Below are 21,268 nucleotides of genomic sequence, written 5' to 3' on the forward strand. Positions count from 1 at the left end.
TTCATTCCAGTTTGCAAGACAAATGGGGACTCCCTCTGCATAAGGAGAGCAGGACTGAGCCTACAATATGAATGTCCTTGCAGCTGGCATAAAAGGGTGAAAGTCTTCACTTGGACAACTAGATAGAGCATAAGTGTCTGGATGGATCCAGTCTCTAGCTTCATTGGCCTTTGGAGGATGGCCTGGGAGGGATTTCAGAGTTCAGTTCCCAGCTGTGTTTCCCATGGTTTATGACGAGGACATTAGTAGAGTTAGAGAGATCCAGGGTTCTGGGTAAATAGACCAAACATACCTTTGCCTCTGAGGTTTGAAATGTGATAGAGTAACCAAGGCAGAAAGAAACAGAGCGGTTGCTCTGAACAGTGGGGGCTGCAAGGGAGAAGGTTCCTGCACCCACAATAGAGGCCGGGAGGAGGGGGGAATAAAGTGGAGGAAGAGAGAAGTCAGGGCTAGGGAATGGAGGGGCAGGAAGGAGAGCACAGACAGGCCTCTGGGACTGCCTGGAAGCTCTGTGCAGGGGAACTTGAGATGTGGGAGCAGAACTGGCTCTAGGGGAGAATTTTCTGAGGATTCTGGAGGCCATTTTTTCAGATTCTCTTCCTGTTTGACACCCGGCTCCCAGGAACTCCAGCACAGGATTCTGTGTCCCTGGAACTGCCCCGGAACGTGGTTGAAGGCTCAGCCAGAGCCACTATCTCTGTCATGGGTAAGGAATTCAGCTTTGGACACTGGGTTGCCAGTTGTAGCTGCATGTGTTCCTGGAGGTTTCATCACATGATATAGTCTTTAATTAAAGATTAATCTTTAATTCCTGGAGATTACTGGAGAACCTGAGGGGGAAGGTTTCACCCTCTAAGTGCCATGGGCAGGGTGACTGAGGTGACTGATCCAGACCCTGCCTTTCTGAGTATTGCTCTGGAAAATGCCAAACCCTGAGCCCCCAAAACTTCCTCTGGTGTTTGACAAAGCCCAGGTCATTTTCCTCCCCTTTCCATGGCTGCATTTACAGGTTCTGTCTGGGGCTGGATGCACCAAATTACTCACAAGGGAAAGGCATTTTTTCTTGCAGGAGCCTCTAATAGGGTGTGTCTAGACTACATGCCTCCTTCGACGGAGGCATGTAGATTAGCCAGATCGGAAGAGGGAAATGAAGCCGCGATTAAAATAATCGCGGCTTCATTTAAATTTAAATGGCTGCCCCGATCTGCCGATCAGCTGTTTGTCGGCAGATCGGGAGAGTCTGGACGCGATGCCCCGACAAAGAAGCCTTTCTTCATCGACACAGGTAAGCCTCGTGAAACCAGGTTTACCTGTGTCGATGAAGAAAGGCTTCTTTGTCGGGGCATCGCGTCCAGACTCTCCCGATCTGCCGACAAACAGCTGATCGGCAGATCGGGGCAGCCATTTAAATTTAAATGAAGCCGCGATTATTTTAATCGCGGCTTCATTTCCCTCTTCCGATCTGGCTAATCTACATGCCTCCGTCGAAGGAGGCATGTAGTCTAGACACACCCATAGTGACCAGAAACAGAAACTGCTGCCCCAGGGAATCACATGAAGAAGGGTCTGGATCCCGCATCTCCTCTACCCAGTTTGTCAATCCTGAGAGATTCTGCTAAAGCTTGGATTAAAAACACTGTGCTGCTGAGTGCTGATCCCAGCCCAGGTGCTGAATGCTGGGAAGGGAGCCCTCCCTTCAATGGACTAGTCCACCAAGAAGAGAAGGGAAAACACCCTCCTTATAAAATAATGCTCTAGCTGAAAGGGACATTCCCCTTGCTGGGCTAAAAATAAACCTTCCGAGCGATAGAACATTCCACCGGGTGGAAATACACCAGGCAACAGTGGAGATCTCCCAAGAAAAAGAAAAAAGCTGTTTAGTGGAAGATTCCCCAGGGTTAGAACAGCATGTCCAACCCCAGTGCAATAAATAATGTAACATGCTAACAGACTGGACAAAACACATTTTAGGAGGACAGGGCTCCATCAGCCCAGGGGACCAGGCTGCCATCACCATGCTGTCATGGAACGTTCCAAGAGGAGGAGAACTAATCTCCCCACTTCTCGGCCAATCAGGATTTATCCCTGTTGCACCATCAGGTTTTTTTTCCTGCTTTGTCCTCCCTGGCAGGTGACATCATGGGGACAGCGCTGCAGAACCTGGACCAGCTGGTGCAGATGCCCAGTGGCTGCGGGGAGCAGAACATGGTGCTGTTTGCCCCCATCATCTACGTGCTGCAGTATCTGGAAAAGACAGGGCAGCTGAGTGAGGAGATCAGGGAGAGGGCGACAGGATTCCTGCGCAGCGGCAAGTACCCTGAACCAGCTCTACTAGCGTCCAGCCTGGCACCTGCCATGCCAGTAACCTCCTGCCCCTCTCCTGCACCCACCATATATATATATATATATATTCTTTCTCCCCACACAGTGGTCATTCTGTGAATACCCCCTCTCCCCAGCTTGGGTGGGTGACCATGTAATTTTCTGCACCTCTCCAGGGTACCAGAGGCAGCTGCTCTATAAACACCATGATGGCTCCTATAGCGCGTTTGGTACCGTAGACCAGGAAGGTAACACCTGGTAAGTTTTGGGTTAGCCCTTTTGTTTCCTGCTGTTTGAGAACCCTGAAGTCTATGAGCTAGGGGACTGGGTTGTCACTGACCCCTCTGGACTGTTCCCAGAGCTGTAGGGAAAGATGTTAAGTCTCGTTCTGTGAATTGTACATGCCCCTCCTACTTCATGATAGGCTCGTGGTGCCTCAGAAAAGCCATAGTGCCACTGCTGGGGTACAGAGTAGCAACTGGGCAGAGAAATGGGACTGGACACAGGCACGATAACTGCTGGGGTAGAGGAGCTTTGCTGTCACCCAGGAGAGACCTTCTCCTCTTGCTCCCTTTTCCTCATTCTCTCCTCCACCTCCTTCACCTCCTGCCTCTCTCCGTCTCTTTTATCCATGTTTCTCATTTCCTCTCCCTGCTCCTCTCCTTCTCCTCATCCCTCTCTGCCATGCTCTCTCCCGCAGGCTGACGGCATTTGTGGCCAAGTGCTTTGGCCAGGCCAGGCCATACATCTTCTTAGATGGCAGGAACATCCGGGATGCACTGAGCTGGCTGCAGATTTACCAGTTGCCCAGCGGCTGTTTCAGGAGTGTGGGGAAGCTCTTCCACACAGCCATGAAGGTAATGGCATGGCGACTGCAGCCTGCAGGCCCAGCAGCCATGGGCCTTGACTCACTTGGGCTTCCTTGGCACTTCCTCTCGCTCTTCCTTGGTGGCAGGGGTGGGTGGGACTCACTTCAGGGGAGGGAATTCAGGGACCTTTACAGGGATGGAGTGGGGGACACTGATTCCCACCCTGCTTGTAGCCCTTTCCTAGCTCTGGGTGTGTGTACTTCCTGCAGGGCGGCGTGGATGGGGAGGTGCCCCTGGCTGCGTACATCACTGCAGCACATCTGGAGATAGGGGAGTCACTAAATGTGAGTATTAGGGCCACTCCTGCTCTCTGGATACCCAGAGCCCTCAGAGCTCAGTGCCAGCCTGTCACTCTCCTGTCTGCCTTGCTGGAGCTGGGCCTGGGCAGGGCACTCCTTGGAGGAGGAGCTCGCACTGCCTCAAGAGAAGGGTGCAGGGAGGGCACTGCTGTGGGTAGCTACACTGGGAGCAAGCTCATATGGATGGAGTCCTGTGATTGTCAGCACACGAACAGCCCAGTCCAGTCCCAGCAAGGCAAAGCACTGACCAGGAGTCCGTGCAGGGGCATTCGTGTGTACCCAGGCAAAGCAGTAGGAGGGTTGTCCCAGATGCCAGCATATGCCCTTGCTGTGCACTTGTACCGCTGGGTGTGTTCCAGCCTGTCTGTGTGTGTCCCCCAACACATGTGCCTGATTGTAAGTCTGTGCACCCATAAGGGCCCATTGCCAGTGTGTGCTTTCTCCCCCACAGAGCACCGTGGTGAAAAAGGCCTTGCACTGCCTCACTAGTGCCCTTCCCACTATTACCAGCACCTACACACAGGCACTGCTGGCCTATGCCTTCGCTCTGGCCCAGGACACTCAGCGCACACAGGAGCTGCTCATTGAACTAGACCAAAAGGCCATCAGAACAGGTACCAGGACCACGCAGCATTGACTGGCACACACAGGTGGGGGCAGGCCAGGAAGAATGTGATGGTTCAGAGCACGTGTCTTGTACTCCAACTCCTCCCACCCCTGGGCTGTGTCCGGGCCCTACGACCTGGGCTAAGACTGCACATGGTGGGCCAGATGTTTGAGCGAGTCCAGTGCCCATTTATGCACCAAAGCATTTGGCTTCATTTACAAAAACAACCAGCCTGTTGGGAGCCGAGCTCTTTGCAAGTGGGGCCACAAGTATCACACTGGGAGTGTCCTGGATGTGGCTGTACCACTGCACCTACCAAACTGCAGTGAGGGGTGGCCAAGCCTTTGGGTCTGGGATCTTTTGGGCATTTTAAGCTCAAAGAGCCTGACCAGAGTCCAGCCACTGCCCCATATTTCAGAATCCCTAGACACACTCTCAGAGTACAGATCTATGTGTCCAATATCAAAGCCATTTGGGCACAGCGCTGACACTTCAGACTCCCAAGTACTTACGCTCACCTCTCTCCCAGAGCTGCACCCCCAGGTGTGACACTTCTGGTTAAACTCCCTCAAGGACAGCAGCAGTGGTGGAGCTCTGCACACACAGACCCTGCACAAAAAGTCCAGCACAATTGCTTTTTTATTCAGGCAGGCAAAGCACAGACTGTACAAAACAATAAACATCAGAAACTGCAAAGTCTGTCGCTTTCCACAATGTCTCACCCTTCCCTGAGCCGTACTTAGGGACCGTCAGTGGCCAGGAAGGAAGGTAGGGTATCCCCTCGCTCAGGCAGGCTAGTACATGGTGGGTGACTTCTCCCCGACATGGAGAGTTGTCCATTCCCCAGCTCCTGTGTGACCTTGCTCTCTCCTGCTCCACATGTTCCCTTCCTGTCTGGCTCCCTCTGCTCCTGTGTAACCCCTCTGGTTTTGTCTTTTGGGCAACTGTCTGTTGCTCCTGTCTTCCTCCCAGCATTCAGGAGGGAAAGCTAAAAGTTTTCTAAGAATGCGTCTGCTGTTAGGCATAACCTTTGTGAGGCCTGTGTTCTTATCTGCTGCCTACCTAAACAGGTCTTGTCAGCAGTGGCAGAGCACATATGTATTTCATAATCCAGCTTCACCATGTCAAGCAGAATTGACAAGTGGTGCAGACATAGTCCCAGTTGATCATGTGGAATTTCTGGGCTCTTTTGGAAACAAACCCTTATTTAGGTGCCTTAAATGGAAGTTGAGTCCTTAGAAAATCTGGTCCTGGGTCTGCAGATCTGTGAGAGGCCAGGAAGATGAATTGGGAAGAGAAAAAGCTACAAGAGTCATATTAGTTATCAACCTGCGAGGCTGGATGGGGGAGACGGTATTTATCAGGAAGCCTGGGTAGCTGATCACTTTACACTCTGGGTAGGGAAGGGGCCATTTCTCCAGCAATCCAGGCAGCCAGAGACTCTGGATAGTTAGGAGGTGTGCATAGTTTTGGTGTATTTCCCTCACAGTGTGTGTAACTGCAGATATTTGATGTGCAAGAGATTTACCTAGTAACCTGTATCCTTCTCTTGTAATAATGCAGTGGTGGTTTTTTCACATAGATAGCTGAGAAGTATTTTCCCAGTGCTCTGTGCCACCCCAGCCATGGGACCGCCCCGCTCTGTCAGAACTAGAGTAAAGGGCAAGCCTGCCAGCAGGGTTGGGGATAATCCCGAGTCCTTTCAATCATCGCTGGAGTGCTGCATGGTGCTCTCTGCGTGTGACATTGAGGGCTGCTTAGCCCCAGCCCTGCCCTTCTGCTTGAGGTGTCGGTCCTGCTGGTGAGGGGCTTTGATTGGATCACATTTACCCCACAGTAACTCTTACACCCCCAGGCCTGAGGCTTTCTCCCCCAACAGCCTCCTGTCTTATTCCTCCTTTCCCCAGGAGGGCAGATTCACTGGAGCCAGACCCCCTCGCAGCCCTCCAGTGCGGGTGTGTGGTCCCAACCCCAATCAATGGATGTGGAACTGACATCCTATGTGCTCCTGGCTATGCTCTCCAAGCTGAATGTCACCAGGACTGATGTTGCTACAGCTTCCGGCATTGTGGCCTGGCTCACCAAGCAGCAGAATGCCTATGGTGGCTTCTCCTCCACACAGGTAACACAAGCCTGACTACTGGGGCAGGTGATGGGCAGAGTGAGTCTCTGCACTGCAGCTGTGGGAATCGGACAGGCGCCAGTGCTCTGGGGGTGTGGATGGCTCTGGGTATGGGCCTGGGAGCATGCCCTGGCATGCACAGGTACAACCCTGATTTCAGTGCTCTCACTTGCTAGGTTCTGAGTCTTCCCCACTTTAAGCTCCAACGAGCACTCTCTGTCTCTCACACAAACTGCGAGGGGGCGGGCTATCTCTTCCCAGGACACAGTGGTTGCCCTGCAGGCTTTGGCCAAATATGCAGCCCTGATATACAGTGATACGAGTAACTTAGAGGTGACGGTGAAGTCCAAGGGAGGCTTTGAGAGGAAGTTCCAGATCACCCAGAAGAACCGGCTGCTGCTTCAGCAAGTGGTGCTGAAAGAAATCCCTGGGGAGTTCGCAGTGCAGGCTGTGGGGAGCGGCTGCGTCTATGCCCAGGTGAGACATTCCTCCCATGGTTGCCCCTCTTGCAGGGCTTCTTTGCCATGGTCAAATATCCATTTCCCTGCATACCCAGCAGTCAGGGGGTGCTCAGGCACATGGAGGGCTAACAGCAGTTTTCCTTACCACCCACCTTCCCGCTGTGGTACCTCTAGACCTCAAGTGTGATCCTGTGACAACATATGGGTAAACATAAGGAAGGCTGGCTCACACGGCTCCCAAGCGCTAGGGGAACTGGAGGTTGTATCTAGGGTGAGACTTGCTCCAAAAGGAGAACCCTAGTCCCAGCTATCCTAGGTGAAATCTCCTGATGCTAGTGTGCTAGAGACCTGTGCTCCTGGGACTGAAGCATGCAGGTCCCAGCCTGGCTCCCCATGTGTGGTCGATGTAGTCTTTTTGTCTACGCTTTAAGAGTATGAGCAGTAATTGGAGCCAGTGTGAGATGGGAACAGCTGGGCTCACTGTGATCCCTGAGAACAGACTAGTGAATACACGGGCAGCTACTGCCCATGAATAAAAATGGTCCAAATCTTGTCAGCTTTACAAAAGATGTTGACAAATTGGAGCTGGTTCAGAAAAGAGTTACAAGAACAGCGTGAGGCATAAAAACCCTTCCTTTGCTGCCAAAGATTAAAGAAACTAAATCTATTTACTTTATCCGAGAGAATGCTAAGAGACAACTTGATCACAGTGCACAGGTACCCATGTGAGGAGCAGACTTTTGGGAGTCCCCTAACAGAATCCAATGGCTGGACACTGAAGCTAGTCAAATTCACTCTAGAAAGAGGTACACCTTTTTAACCATCAGGACGATTAGCCATTGGGGCAGTTTATCAATGAATGGAATGGATTTTCCGCCGTTGGCAGTCTTTCATTCCGGACTGTGCTCTCTTTCTCAAAGATATGCTGTAGCTCAAACAGCTTCTATGGGCTTGCTGTAGGAATTACTGGGTGAGGTTCTATGGCCTGTCTCATAGGATGACGAGATGGTCATTATGGCTCCTTCTGGCTCTAAAATCTAGGAATCTACTAAATCTTCATCTCTAAGGGTATGTCTACACTACAAAGTTAGTTCGAACTAACGGACGTTAGTTCGAACTAACTTTAATAGGTGCTACACTAGCGCTCCGCTAGTTCGAATTTGAATCGAACTAGCGGAGCGCTTAGTTCGAACTAGGAAAACCTCATTTTACGAGGACTAACGCCTAGTTCGAACTAGCTAGTTCGAACTAAGGGCTGTGTAGCCCTTTAGTTCGAACTAGTGGGAGGCTAGCCCTCCCCAGGTTTCCCTGGTGGCCACTCTGGCCAACACCAGGGAAACTCTATGCCCCCCTCCCGGCCCCGGACCCCTTAAAGGGGCACGGGCTGGCTACGGTGCCCGTGCCAGGTGCAAGCCTGCCAGCACCCAGCTAGCAGACCCTGCACCTGGCACGGCACAGAGCCACCCACCCGATGCCCCCCAGCCCACCCCCTCTTCCCGGGACCAGGCTGGCGGCTCCCGGGAGCTTGCCCTGGACTGCAAGAGGCGGGCACCTTCCTGGGCTAGTGCGGACATCGTGGACCTCGTCCACGATCTCCGCACTAGGCACAGGAAAGTGGCCGTCTAGGGCAGGAGAGCTGCCAGCCTGGCCACCCAGGACCAGGTGTGCATGAAAATCAAGGGGGTCCACTGAGACCCCCGACCCTGAGCCCTGAGCTTACAATGGCCGTACTGGGTCAGACCAAAGGTCCATCTAGCCCAGTAGCCTGTCTGCCAACAGCGGCCAGCCCTAGGGACCCTGGAGGGGATGGACCGAAGACAATGACCAAGCCATTTGTCTCGTGCCATCCCTCTCCAGCCTTCCACAAACTTTGGGCAGGGACACCACTCCTACCCTCTGGCTAATAGGACTCCATGGACCCAACCTCCATCACTTTATCTCACTTCCCTTTAAACTCTGTTCTAGTTGTAGCCTTCACAGCCTCCTGCAGCAAGGAGTTCCACAGGTTAACTATTTGCTTTGTCAAGAAGAACAACTTTCTCTTACTAGTTTCAAGCCTGCTACCCATTCCTTTCCTTTGGTGTCCTCTAGTCCTTCTCAGGAAGGACTCAGGAAGAACTTTTCTGAATGCACCCTCTCCACCCAACCCCTGCTTTTAGAGACCTCTATCCTGTCCCCCCTCCGTCTCCTCTTTTCTAAGCTGAACAGTCCCAGTCTCTGTAGCCTCTCTTCATCTGGGACCTGTTCCCAACCCCTGATCATGTTAGTTGCCCTCCCCTCTCCCAGCCTTTCTCTTCCCCTCTCCCACCTCCTTTTCCCAGTCTCCCCCAGTTTTGTTCAATAAAGACAGAGTCAATGTTGGAAGAAACGTTATCTTTATTTTGTACATCAATAAGAAGGGGGGCTAGGGAAGGGTAAGTGGAAGGAGGTGAGGGAGGAATGGGGTACGAGCCCCCGATGGGGAGGACTGGGCTGGCTCTGCAGGCTTCTGGGGGTGGAAGCTCTCCTGCAGCCCCCCAATTGCCCCCTCTCCCCAGATGGCAGCCTGCGGCAAGTGCAGCCGGGCTGATGGCCGAGTGGTGTGATGTGCCCAGTGTGGGCACTCAGGGCACTCCAAGCCAGAACTTCTTTGCAAGCGGGGCACCCCTTAGAACTGTGTGTCCGGGGTGGGGGTCGGGACCCTTTAAGCGCAGCCCTCGGCTAGCCTGAGACAGCATCTCCATGCTCTAAGTCCTCCTTTTATGCCCTGCCGGCACTGCTTCTGGCCATCCTTAAGCCCTGTTCAGAGTCCACTCAATGTGGACTTACTAGTTCGAACTAGCAAAACGCTAGTTCGAACTAGTTTTTAGTTCTAGATGCGTTAGTTCGAACTAGCTTAGTTCGAATTAACTAATTCGAACTAAGTTAGTTCGAACTAGCGCTGTAGTGTAGACGTACCCTCTATGATGATCCAACTGAAAATTCCCTGTCTCTCTCCTCTGCAGACCGTGCTGAGGTACAACGAACCTCCCCCGCAGGTCTCCATAACCTTCTCTCTGCACGTCTCCACGCATCTGATTGACTGTGTGAAGGGCGACATGCGTGTCATCACTATCCGCATCCATGTCAGGTGACCCCGAGATGCCCCTTGTATGTGCCACTCATGTGGGACATGGCCTGCTCTGGAGAACAGCAGGGAGTGCCGGAGAGCTGGTTGTGCTTAATGGCTAGGAAGGAGGGACTGGGCATTTTGGGGAGGAATGGGCAGAGGGTGAATTTGGCAGCTGTGAGGGAAGGAGGTGGAAGGGACTAGGTGCTTCTGGGCTGAGGTTGTAGCCATGAAGCGTGGTTGGGTTGACTTGTTTGTTGGTAGAGGGGAGGGAGGAAGGAAGCTACCCCTAGAGAGAGGGGAGTGTGGGGAGATTCAAAGTGGGAATTGCTGGGAGAGACACAGGGGCTGTGGCTGTTCAGAGCAGGGCAACTATCTTAAATACCCTCCTATAGCTATCAGTGGCGTGTGACTCCTCAAGTTGGGGAGACAGGGCACACCTGGATTCTGGCCTCACCCTGAGGTCCATCCCCATTCAGCTTCCTGTCCTGGAAGATCTGCCAATGCTCCACCTCCAACCCCTTTTAGCCCCCCTTGCCTGCTGCTTGTGCCTGTTTGCTCCCTTCCCAAGATCACCCCACCTGCTGATCATGTCTCTTCACCCCCACTCTCTTCGTGTACACATACTTCTTTTCTCCCAGCCCCTTCCACCTGCCCACCAGACGGCTGGCCGCTCGCATGCCTCTTGGATCCCCCACTCACTGGCTAGCCAAGTCTCCCATCCATCCAACCACTCACACTCACTTGCCTTGTCACCCACTTCTCCTCCCTCTTGCCAGCTGTCCAATCACAGCTTGTGTGTGCCTCTTCACCTCCTCGCATGAGGCTCACATGCGGGCGGTGGTGGGACAGAATGAAGACATATGGGAATGGTGCTTTGTGGGGGTCGGGGTGCTGCAAGCAGGGCTGCGAGTGAAATGCCCACCCTTCAGTGATGGTGTGCTCCAAAAGCAGTGGGCAGGCTATCTGGAGAGGCTTAGCCATCTCTGATGCCAAGGGGCTGTCTCAGGCCTAGTGCCTGCCTAAGGAAGAAAACTGGGGGAGACAGGAGGTGGGAAAAGATGTATAGACTCATTTAGACCCTGTTCACAGGGTCTCTGACCATCTGCATCCTCCTTCTCCCCCCCACCCCAGCTACGTCGGCAGCAGAGTCACTTCCAACATGGTGATTGTGGAGGTCTCCCTGCTGTCTGGATTCAGCCTGGCTTCGGGCTCCCGCACTTTGGTAAGACACCTGGGAAGCAGAATGGGATCATGTGGAAGGGGTCCCATCCAGTCAGTGCTGGTGGGATCCATCCTTGGCCCCGGGGAGGACGTAAGTTTCATAGGCTCCATCCTGAATGATGGGTGGTGAGTGAAAGCCCAGCTTGGGAAGGCAAGCCCCACCCCCACTCCCACCCCTTCCACCTGAGGCCCTACCCCTGGAGCCACGCCCTACCCAATCCCAGCCCAATCCTTCCTGGCCATGTGCAGAGCCTTGGCCTCAGCCTTCCCAGCGGCATCCCCAGCCTTAGGTGGCTGGGCATGTAGGTAGTTTTGGGAAGTGTGCCTTCCCTGGCCTCCATTACTGACCGCCCACGTCACCCTAATCTCTCTGACATTTAAACCCCAGAGTGGGATCTCGAATCTCAGACACATCATGGAGATCACTGTCCCAATGATCCAGGCAAATCCCAGTCCCTCGTATCACAGGAGCTAAGTGACCATGAGAGAGGAGAGAGTGCTCTGATGAAGGACTAGCTAGGAAAGGGTTAGTAAGCACCCACCTGCTCGCTGGCTATAGGGCTGTTCATGGCATGAAGGGAACATTTCTATAGGAATTCTGATCCTCACTCCCTCAGACCTCCAGCTCAACCATTACCTTCCCTCTTTTCTCCCACCCCAGTTGCAGAGCAGTCTCCTGGTGAGGAAAATGGAGGTGAGCCAGAACAGTGTCTCCATCTACTTGGACCAGGTAGGTCTGATTGAGATAAGAACAGGAATAGCAGGGGACTGCAGCGCAGGACTGCGGGGCACTGGCAGGGCTGTGTGGGGAGCCCAGGGCTGGAATAGCAGGAGGCTGCAGGGCAGGGCTGAGGGGCACTGGCAGGGCTGTGTGGGGATCCCAGGGCTGGAATAGCAGGGGGCTGCAGGGCAGGGCTGAGGGGCACTGGCAGGGCTGTGTGGGGAGCCCAGGGCTGGAAAATCAGGGCAGGACTATTGGGCTTGAAAAGTCAAATCTTTTAATGCGTAGCCCTTTCAAAGTCCCTGAATTCCTCATTCTCATTAAATTCCTGCCCAGACTCTAGCAGAGTGAACACAGTCTCTGGAGCCAAATTTAGGGAAGTAATGAAATAAATAGCTCACTGGTGAAGTCTCTCTTCTCCTTCCCTACCTCCACCCCCAGTTGAGCAATACGACCCAGACATACGCTTTGCAATTGGAACAGCAGATTGTGGTGACCAACCTGAAGCCTGGACACATCAGAGTCTATGACTACTACCAGCCAGGTGTGTTGCTGAGCTGCTGGGGCATCTGGGCAGGCAGGGACACGGTGAGTCTGTGTGGGTATAACTTGGATTTCTTTGTCTCCCCATGCAGAGGAGCAGGCCCTGTCTAACTACAGTGCCATCTGCAGCTGAGGTAAGTGGGAACTCCATGGACTTGCCTCCCTGCCCCCTCTGTGCTTCCAGTACTAGCCTCTTTGCCCCTCAAACAATGCCTGCCAGGTGGACACGATGGCCCCTCCTGCTGCCAAGGACAGCTCCCAGTGTCTCTGTGGTAGAAGCATCTGCCTCCCCCACTCTGGGGGCTTCTTCTCCCCTGTCTCACTGATCCTAGCAATGGAGTCGTTAACATACTTCCCATGTGACAGGGCATGTTTCTGGGTCAGGGACCACACCAGTGATAGCAGTGGGGCATTGCTTCCAAGATTACACCTTTGTAACGTGCACCTCATCGGGCAATACTTGGGAGACGTATGGGAGCTTCAGAAGCGCAGAGCATGGCTGCCCATATGTGGCATAGTGTGTCATGTCAGACGTCCAATACTTCTCGGACACCCTGGCTTCCAAGTAGCTCTCCCACATAGTGTTCATAATAGTAGCCCATGGCACAGAACATGAGGAATGGTTTTCTGCTAGAGAGCCCCACTTCTCTCCCTGGGCCATTCTGCAACAGCTGAGACAGCAGAGTCATTGGAGCTGAAGCTGCTTCAGGTTAGGTAAGAGAGGTATTCCCATTGAAAGCCCACAGTCTCTGGAATTTGCTCCTCCCACACAAGTGTGAATAACTGATTTCACCTTCTTAGTACACTGCAAAGTCCACGTCCCTCTTTTTGTACTGGCTTGTAGAACATTCCCACTTGGAGGTGGACGAGAGTGGATGGTGGTTTGGGCAGTACTGTCATTTCTTGCTCTCCGTCTCTCTCTATGCGCAGTATTCTTTTCAGTCTCGCCATCTCAATCTCCTTCACTCTCATTTTACCCCTGATTCATGCTACTTCCCAATTGTCTCTAGATAATCTCTCCATCTCTGTTGCAGCACACAGGGAGGAGGATGTCGGATGGAAGTTATGCTCCCAGCAGTAGTCCCTGCCTGAGCTGAGTAGGATTTCTCAGCTGTCCTTGCTGGGGCAAGGGATGGCTTCACAGTACCACCTGCAAGGGGCTGGGACATTGGCACTAGGTGGGTGGGGGAATCTCCATGGGCTCCCTGTTGGATTGCAGGGCTAGGCACAGACTAATGTTCCTCGCCCAGGTAGCCATTTCCTGGTGAATTTTTTGGGTGTCTGATTATTTTTGATCATTTTTAATCTGAGAATATTCTTGAGTTTGAAAAGAATGAAAATAAAATGGAAATCACATATCCCAGATGCTGTGGTGTTTGATTGGCTCCCTAACAGTTGTTCCAGAGGAAATGTGTGGGTAATTTGTCAGACTGACACTATTGGTGTGTGTCTGACATTCACTTCTCCCAGTGATAATTTCATAAGATTCATAGGCCAGAAGAGAAACATTGTGTTAAACTACTCTGACCTGTTGTATAACCCAAGCAGATCTTTTAGAAAAACATTCAATCTTGGTTTAAAAATGGTCAGTGATTTAGATCCTTGGTAAATTGTTCCAATAGTTCATTAATCCCATTGTTAAAAATGCATGCCTTATTTTCAGTTTGAATTTGTCTAGTGTCAACTTCCAGCCACTGGAGCGTGTTATACCTTCCTCTGGGAGGCCAAAGAGTCTATTATTAAATCTTTGTTCCCCCTGTAGGTATTTATAGGCTGTAATTGAGTCACCCCTTAATTTTCCTTTTTTTAGGCTTACTTGAGCTTTTTGAGTCTATTACTATAAGACATATTTTCTGATCCTTTAGTCATTCTTATAGGTCTTTCTTCTCTGAATCCTCTTCAATTTATCATCTGGAATTGGGGGTATCAGAACTGGACACAGTATTCTAATAGTATTCACCACACCAAATATGGAGGTAAAATAACTTTTCTACTCTGACTCAAGATTCCCCTGTTCATGCATTCCAGGAGCACATGAGCTCCCCCCCCCCTCCCATCACACTGGGAGTTCATTTTCAGCAGATTATCCATCACAACTCCAGTTCTTTTTCAATCACTGTTTGCCAGAATAGAATCTCCTATCCTGTAATGTATGATTTACATTCTTTGTTTCTATAGGTAGACATTTACATTTTGCTATGTTAAAAACACATATTTGCTTGTACCATTTACTAAGCAACCCAGATGGCCTCTGAATCAGAGACCTGTTCACTTCCTTATTTACCTCCAATTTTTGGGTCATTTGCCACCTTTATCTGTGATGATTTTGTTTTCTTATGTATCATTGATAAAAAACATTAAATAATAGAGATCCAAGAACCAGTCCCCACTAGAAACAGACCTGCTTGATGATGACACCCATATACAATCACATATTGAGACCTACCAGGCAGTTTTTAATCCATTTAATGTTTGCTGTGTTAATTTTATATTGTGCTAGTATTTTGATCAAAATGTCATACAGTGCCAAGTCAAATTCCTTATAAAAGTAAAAATATATAATGTCAACTATATTGTATGTGTATGCCAAACTTGTAACAAAAAATATATCAATTTAGTAGGAAAGGATTTATTTTCCATAAACCCACACTGATATGAATTAATTGCATTTCCCTTTTAATGGTTTATTCACTAATTCCATTATCTTGCCTGGATCAAAGTCAGGCTGACAGACCAAGGGAGCCATTTATAGAAAGCTGGTGAGTGAGGACAGTAGCCCCTTCCCAAGGTTGGAACCCCTGGATTTCATACTTGAGCTCTGCTTAAAGCTGCATGCCCTGGCTCCAGAGTCAGATCTTAACTGCAAGAGAGTTTGAGCTGCTTGCAGCTTTGCCTTTGGGACGGGGAGTTTGTTATAAAAAGAAGGGAGGCAGGTGATTAAGAATAACAAGAGGCTGGGCATTCATGTCATTGAAGGATCGTTAGAGCATCATGAAAACATTGCCTGGGACTCCACTTTAAAGATAGGGGGAAAGAGTAGGAATGAGTGCTGTTCTTCAGGGATCTGCATTTGGACCACTACTTTTAAACTTTTCATAAATGTTCTTGAAAAAGACGTGAACAGGGATAATCCAAAACTGACTGCAGGGATTACAAAGGGATTTCACAAAACTGGGTAATTCGGCAACATAAAGGCAGATGGAATTCAGTGTTGATAAGCACAATGTAATGCACATGGAAAAATATAATCCTGACTATAGACACAAAATAGCTGTTACCACTCAAGAAACAGATCTTGGCATCATTGTGGATAGTTCCCTGAAAACATCTGTTCAATGTGCAGTGTCAGTCTAAAACCTAAAAAACTAACAGAATATTGGGAATTGTTAGGAAGAGAACAGATAAGACAAAATACCATATTATCTCTATATAAAGTCATGGTATGCCAACCTCTTGAATACTGTATGCATATCTGGTCAATCCATCTACAAAATATATATTGGATTTGGAAAAGATACAGAAAGGGCAACAGAAATTATTAGGGTTAAGGAACAACTTCCACAGAAGGAGAGATTAACAAGACTGTAACTTTTCATCTTGGAAAAAAATGACTACAGGGTGGGAGGGTATGTTAGAGGTCTAGAAAATCATGAACGGTGTGGAAAAATAGAATAAGGAAATGTTATTTATTCCTTCAGTAACATAACACAAGAAGCTCACCCAATTAAATGTATAGGCAGCAGATTTCAAACAAATTGTTTCACATTAAACATGTGGAACTCTTTGCCAGGAGATGGTGGAAAAGCCCAAATTATAACAGGGTTCCAATAAGAACAAAATAAATTCAAGGAGGGTAGGTCCATCAATGGCTACTAGCCAGAACAAGTAGGGATGCTATCCCTAGCCTTTGTTTGCAGGAAGCTGGGTATGAGCGACAGGGGATGTATCATGATGCTTGCCTCTTCTGTTTATTCCTTCTGAAGCACCTGGCACTGGCTCCTGTTGGCAGACATGATACAGGCCTAGAAGGACCTTTGGTCTGACCCAGTATGGCCATTCTGATATTATTATATAGAGCTGAAATGTATCTGCTCTCTCTCTCTCTCTCACACACACACACACACACTCACACACACACACAGAGAGAGAGAGAGAGAGAGAGAGAGAGAGAGAGAGAGAGAGAGTCCTGCCAGATGATGTTATAGTTACCAGTCCAGAGTCTCGATCAATCTAGTGGCCAGCCAGATCGATCACAGAGGGGGAGCCAGGCTTTGTTGGTCATGATCTGATGCCCCCCTGGAGTTGGTGGCAAGACGAACCCAAAGTTCTATAGCAAAGCACCCTGCTTTTATAATCCTTTTCTCTGTTGAAGTCTATGGATTTTGTTGTGCCAGTCTGTGACCAGTTATTGTTATCTTCTGATACTGACATTTCAAACATCTCTGAAAAGTTCATCCTGTCCTGGATTTAATCAGTTGTTTTCAGGGTTGCCCCCCCCCCTTCACCTTTAGAGTTGTCAGTTCTGCCAATCCTTGACCATGGGTACGCACTGATGGTCCCTCTGACGCCGATATGTCTCTTTGCAATCTGTCTTACACAGACTGTCTTCATCCCGCATTCTCCTCCTTCTCTCTTGACCATCTGGCTCTAACGATGACCTTCACACCTTATCTCATTCACACAAACAGTCTTTCACAGCGATACAAACAGCAGAGTTTTATACTGAACAAAAGCAAACAGCTTTGTAAATTGCTTTACTACATTTTGTAATTGAAACAGTTCACATTGAAGACCCGGGCCTTCAATATTTCTAATCTCATTAACATAGACACAGTACCAAAATCCTGTCTCTTTACTTATAAACTTTAAAAGAAATGTATATTTAACTAAAGGACTTAATTAATAAAATATTAAATATGTTAGCTTACATTACTACATTATTAAACCTAAAATACAAATATAAAAAGATATAAAACCCTTACGCTAACACCCTTGTTGTAATGCACTAAATCAGCAGTTCTCAAACTTTTTGGGCTCCGGAGCCCTTTACATGCGTAAAAATTTATGCGGAGACCAAGCAGTCCACTGATTGTATGTGTTGTACCTATTGATGTATCCAGTTTGTCAACCTCGCAGAGCCCCTGGCCATGTTTCACGAAGCCCTGGGGCTCCATGGAGCACAATTTGAGAAACACTGCACTAGATCACACTCCCCTTCCAGAGCTGAGAGAGAGTCCTGACAGGGTCTGTCTCTCCCAACAGAGTTAGCAACAAAGTAAGAATAGACATTAAAATGTTAAGGCTAAGCAGTGTCCCCTAAGTGACTTGTCAGAATATGTTAGTGTTAGCGCTGAATGGGTCTAATATTTATTTAATTTTTGTTCTTTTATATAAGAGTTAGATACAGTGCTCATGTCAGCTAATTGCTGAGTTGTCTGACAAAAAAAGTAGAGATTTCCAGTACCTTGGTAGCCCCTGGATAGAGATGTTGTATATGGTGGTGACAGGCAGATGGGCTTGGTTCCCCCCCCCCCCTCCCGATTTGGTTTGGAGCTTGTAATGTGCATGATCAGTAACACTTCTGAAGCCTCTGTCCTCAGTCCATGCCCCATTATTTCACTCTCTCCACTAATCACGGCATGCACAGGTTGGTTCCCTTACCAAAAGCTGAAATGTCGCCCCTGTGACAGACCTGTAATCAACCAGGTTGTACCATTTACCCTTTTAAAAAAGGGGCACACCATTAGATTTTTTTCCAATCCTCTGGAACTTTCTCAGGGCTCCAAGACTTATTGATTATGAATAAACATGAATGATCCAGGAATCCCCTAAGTGAACTCTTTAAAAACTCTTGGTTATAAGTGCTCTTGACCTGCTGATTTAAAATAGCTGTAACTTTAGTAATGTCTGTTTAATATCTTTTATAGATTCTAGTGGACTGGGAAGAACGTTGTATCACTTTGTGAGGGAGACTATATCATCTGTTTTCCCCAAATGCAGAATAGTAATATTTACTGAACGCTTTTGCCTTTTTTATCTTAAATCACCATTTACTCCTACCCTTTGCACCTATCTTTTGACTGGAGTGCCTAGCAATGCTTTCAGGATCATCTAACAATCCTTAATTTAGTGATATGCCTTTTGTTATCTTAATCTGCCTTTGGTTATATATACAGGGGCTGAATTACTGCTTGCTATCAGTCAGCTAAAAGAAGAGAGCTGCTCTGGAGGTGGGTATGCTCACTCCAATTGTTTAGCTCTGCAAGATAATGAACTGTTAACTGTTGATATGTAAATACAGCTCATGCCAGGAGGGGGAAGGAATCCGAGGTGTGGTTATATAAATCCAATTCAGCCAGGGCTGATGGAGGATCAGTGTTGGAATGTGACGTATTGTAACTAATTTGGGGCTGTTGTGGTCACAAATCATGCCACCCCTAAATGTGGGCACTGTAAAATATGACACCAGTGCTTGCAGGAGAGACACCATCATTGTAAGAGGTCTCAGAGGAACAAGCCTCCCCCCTTCTAGAGTTGAGTGAAGGGAGTTGGGAGGAAAGGGCTAAAGGGCTTGAGTCAGCCTGCTTCATGTCTGCCAGGTACGAGCTGTAAGACTGGCTCAACCTGCCACTTTCCCCCTTGTTTTAAGGACAGACTTAAAGCAGACTCCATGAGGAGTTTTTTTGCTAGTCCAGTGGAAGCTGAAATCTTTTGCCAGCCTAGGTGGTGGCTAAAGAGTTGAAATTGCTAAGAGCTGAAGTTACTGGTTTGGCCTGGAGCCAGACCCACTGCAGCCAGCAGAGCTGCTGATAGGATTGACCGGTGGGCGGGCAGTAGGAGCGGCAGCAGGTGGCCAGTGGAGCAGTTGGCAAGAATGACCAGAGGGCAGCAGGGGCAGCACACAGGTGGCATCACATCAGGCTCTATGAAGGAAGGCATCCGGGTGATGTGTCTGGGTCTGCACTGAATGGACAGAGCTGTAAGTGGGGCGTTTGAAATGGGGTATGGGGAAAGTTTGGGTAAGTGAATGGAACCCTTACCTTGTTGGACTGGTGAGCCTGAGAGGCAAAAGACATTGCTCAATCCATTTAAGCTGGGACGGTTACTCGTGGGGAGTTATGAACTCTGTTCATTGTATTTTCCCAAGTTAATGCCATGTCACTTCTCTCTTTCATTAAAAGTTTCTTTTCTACGCTCAGACTCTGTGCTTGCGAGTGGGGAAGCATTGCCTCTCCGAGGTGCCCAGGGGTGTGTGAATTTCCCAGGCTACTGAGTGGGGGCTCGAGCTGGTTCTGTGTGAGATGGACCCCTAGATATTGGCCCTGGTTGCTGCCAGCCCTATCTGGCAGAAGGGTCTTACAGTTATAAACAAACTCCCTGCTCCGAGAGCAGAAGCTGGGAGCAGCACAGCAATGATCACATTCCACATTCAAGCTCTGTCTGGGGCGAGGGTGTACACTGTGACCAGGCCTCAGGTATGAAGCTTGGGGAAGGGGGCTTGAACTACTATGACTCATGGGACTCCTGGGAATTGGCACCTCTGCTCCCTATACTTTATCTGACTGGGACACCTCTTGACCATCCCTTGGAGTAAATGTTTGCCACTGTGTCACCCTTAAATGGTTGAGATCCCATCACTTCACAAAATAAGCAGATTTTAGGTAAAAGACATGAGGGCAAAAGCCACAGTGCTGCAGGGAGTAATATGAGTTACTCAGACAGGGTCTCCTCCTCTCTGAAGCTGTGTGACCCCAGGTCTCTGCATCAGATGGGCCAAACCAAATTGGTTTGATTTCTTCCTAATTGGCTTGGTTATGCATTGGGTTTTGATTAAAAGAGCTGAAGGCTGGAAGGGACTACGATGATCATGTAGTCTGGCCTATTGCATACACAGGCCAGAGAACATCCTCTAAGCTAAGGATTCAGTCTACGGTAACATGGACTATGTTTTACCTTTTCCCCATCTTCTGCTTAGTTGTGTCCTGCACACTGAAAATGTGATCTCCAGTGTCTTCAAAAAGCATCACACCTCCATAGGCTCACCTAGCTCCTCACTCTCGTGCCTCTACTGCAGAACTTCACCTCCTCATCGCTTATAACTAGGAGGTCACACACTTGGTTGCTTAAGTAGGTTGGGCTGCCTGCACAACTGTGTCCTGGCCCCCATTGTGCTGAATCCCTGACCTCCTAAATTTGTCTAGACCTCCCTCACTGTAACTTCAGACCATTGTTCCTTGTTCTGTCATCTGTCACACAGCCTCTGTCCATCCTCTTTGGAACCTCCCTTCAGGGAGTTGAAGGCTGCTATCAAATCCCCCCTCACTCTTCTCTTCTGTAGACTAAATAAGCCCAAATCCCTCAGCTTCTCCTCATAGGTCATATGCTGTAGCCCCGTAATAATTTTGGTTGCCCTCCTCTGGAGCCTCTCCAATGCGTCCACATCCTTTATATAATGGGGGGCCCAGAACTGGACACAAAACTCCAGGGCTGCGTCTAGATTGGCACGATTTTCCGGAAATGCTTTTAACGGAAAAGTTTACTGTTAAAAGCATTTTCGGAACAGAGCGTCTACATTGGCAGGATGCTTTTCCGCAAAAGCACTTTTTGTGGAAAAGCGTCTGTGCCAATCTAGACGTGCTTTGCCGCAAAAAAGCCCCGATCGCCATTTTTGCGATTGGGGCTTTTTTGTGGAAAACAAATCTGAGCTGTCTACACTGGCCCTTTTGCGCAAAAGCTTTGCGCAAAAGGGACTTTTGCCTGAACGGGAGCAGCATAGTATTTCCGTAAGAAGCACTGATTTCAGACAGTAGGAAGTCAGTGTTTTTGCGGAAATTCAAGCGGCCAGTGTAGACAGCTGGCAAGTTTTTTCGGAAAAGCAGCGGATTTTCCAGAAAAACTGGCCAGTCTAGACACAGCCCAGATATGGCCCCGCCAGTGCCGAATAAAGGGCAATAATCACTTCTCTAGATCTGCTGGCAATGTTTCTCCTAATGCACTGTTAGCCTTCTTGGC

General features: G+C 49.3%; 1 protein-coding gene across 3 annotated transcripts in view; it reads left to right on the top strand.

Moving 5' to 3' along the window:
- Nucleotides 1–18,179, top strand: part of LOC102452987 (alpha-2-macroglobulin-like protein 1) — a 48,871-nt gene extending 30,692 nt beyond the window's left edge. For 2 of the 3 annotated variants that reach the window (XM_025183032.3, XM_025183031.3), the window contains 14 exons: nt 623–706; nt 2,132–2,308; nt 2,499–2,580; nt 3,023–3,179; nt 3,401–3,475; nt 3,942–4,104; nt 6,005–6,219; nt 6,481–6,696; nt 9,665–9,789; nt 10,903–10,993; nt 11,654–11,722; nt 12,155–12,257; nt 12,349–12,390; nt 13,291–18,179. In XM_025183032.3, coding sequence (XP_025038817.3) covers nt 623–706; nt 2,132–2,308; nt 2,499–2,580; nt 3,023–3,179; nt 3,401–3,475; nt 3,942–4,104; nt 6,005–6,219; nt 6,481–6,696; nt 9,665–9,789; nt 10,903–10,993; nt 11,654–11,722; nt 12,155–12,257; nt 12,349–12,389 — 1,598 coding nt within the window. In that variant the 3' untranslated portion in view covers nt 12,390; nt 13,291–18,179. The remainder of the gene's footprint in view (nt 1–622; nt 707–2,131; nt 2,309–2,498; nt 2,581–3,022; nt 3,180–3,400; nt 3,476–3,941; nt 4,105–6,004; nt 6,220–6,480; nt 6,697–9,664; nt 9,790–10,902; nt 10,994–11,653; nt 11,723–12,154; nt 12,258–12,348; nt 12,391–13,290) is intronic. The other variant, XM_089771760.1, reaches the window with a different exon arrangement.
- Nucleotides 18,180–21,268: the final 3,089 nt, after the last annotated feature.

Source organism: Pelodiscus sinensis, chromosome 1 (genome assembly GCF_052426305.1).
Source record: "Pelodiscus sinensis isolate ZL-2025 chromosome 1, ASM5242630v1, whole genome shotgun sequence".
Lineage (NCBI taxonomy): Eukaryota > Metazoa > Chordata > Testudines > Trionychidae > Pelodiscus > Pelodiscus sinensis.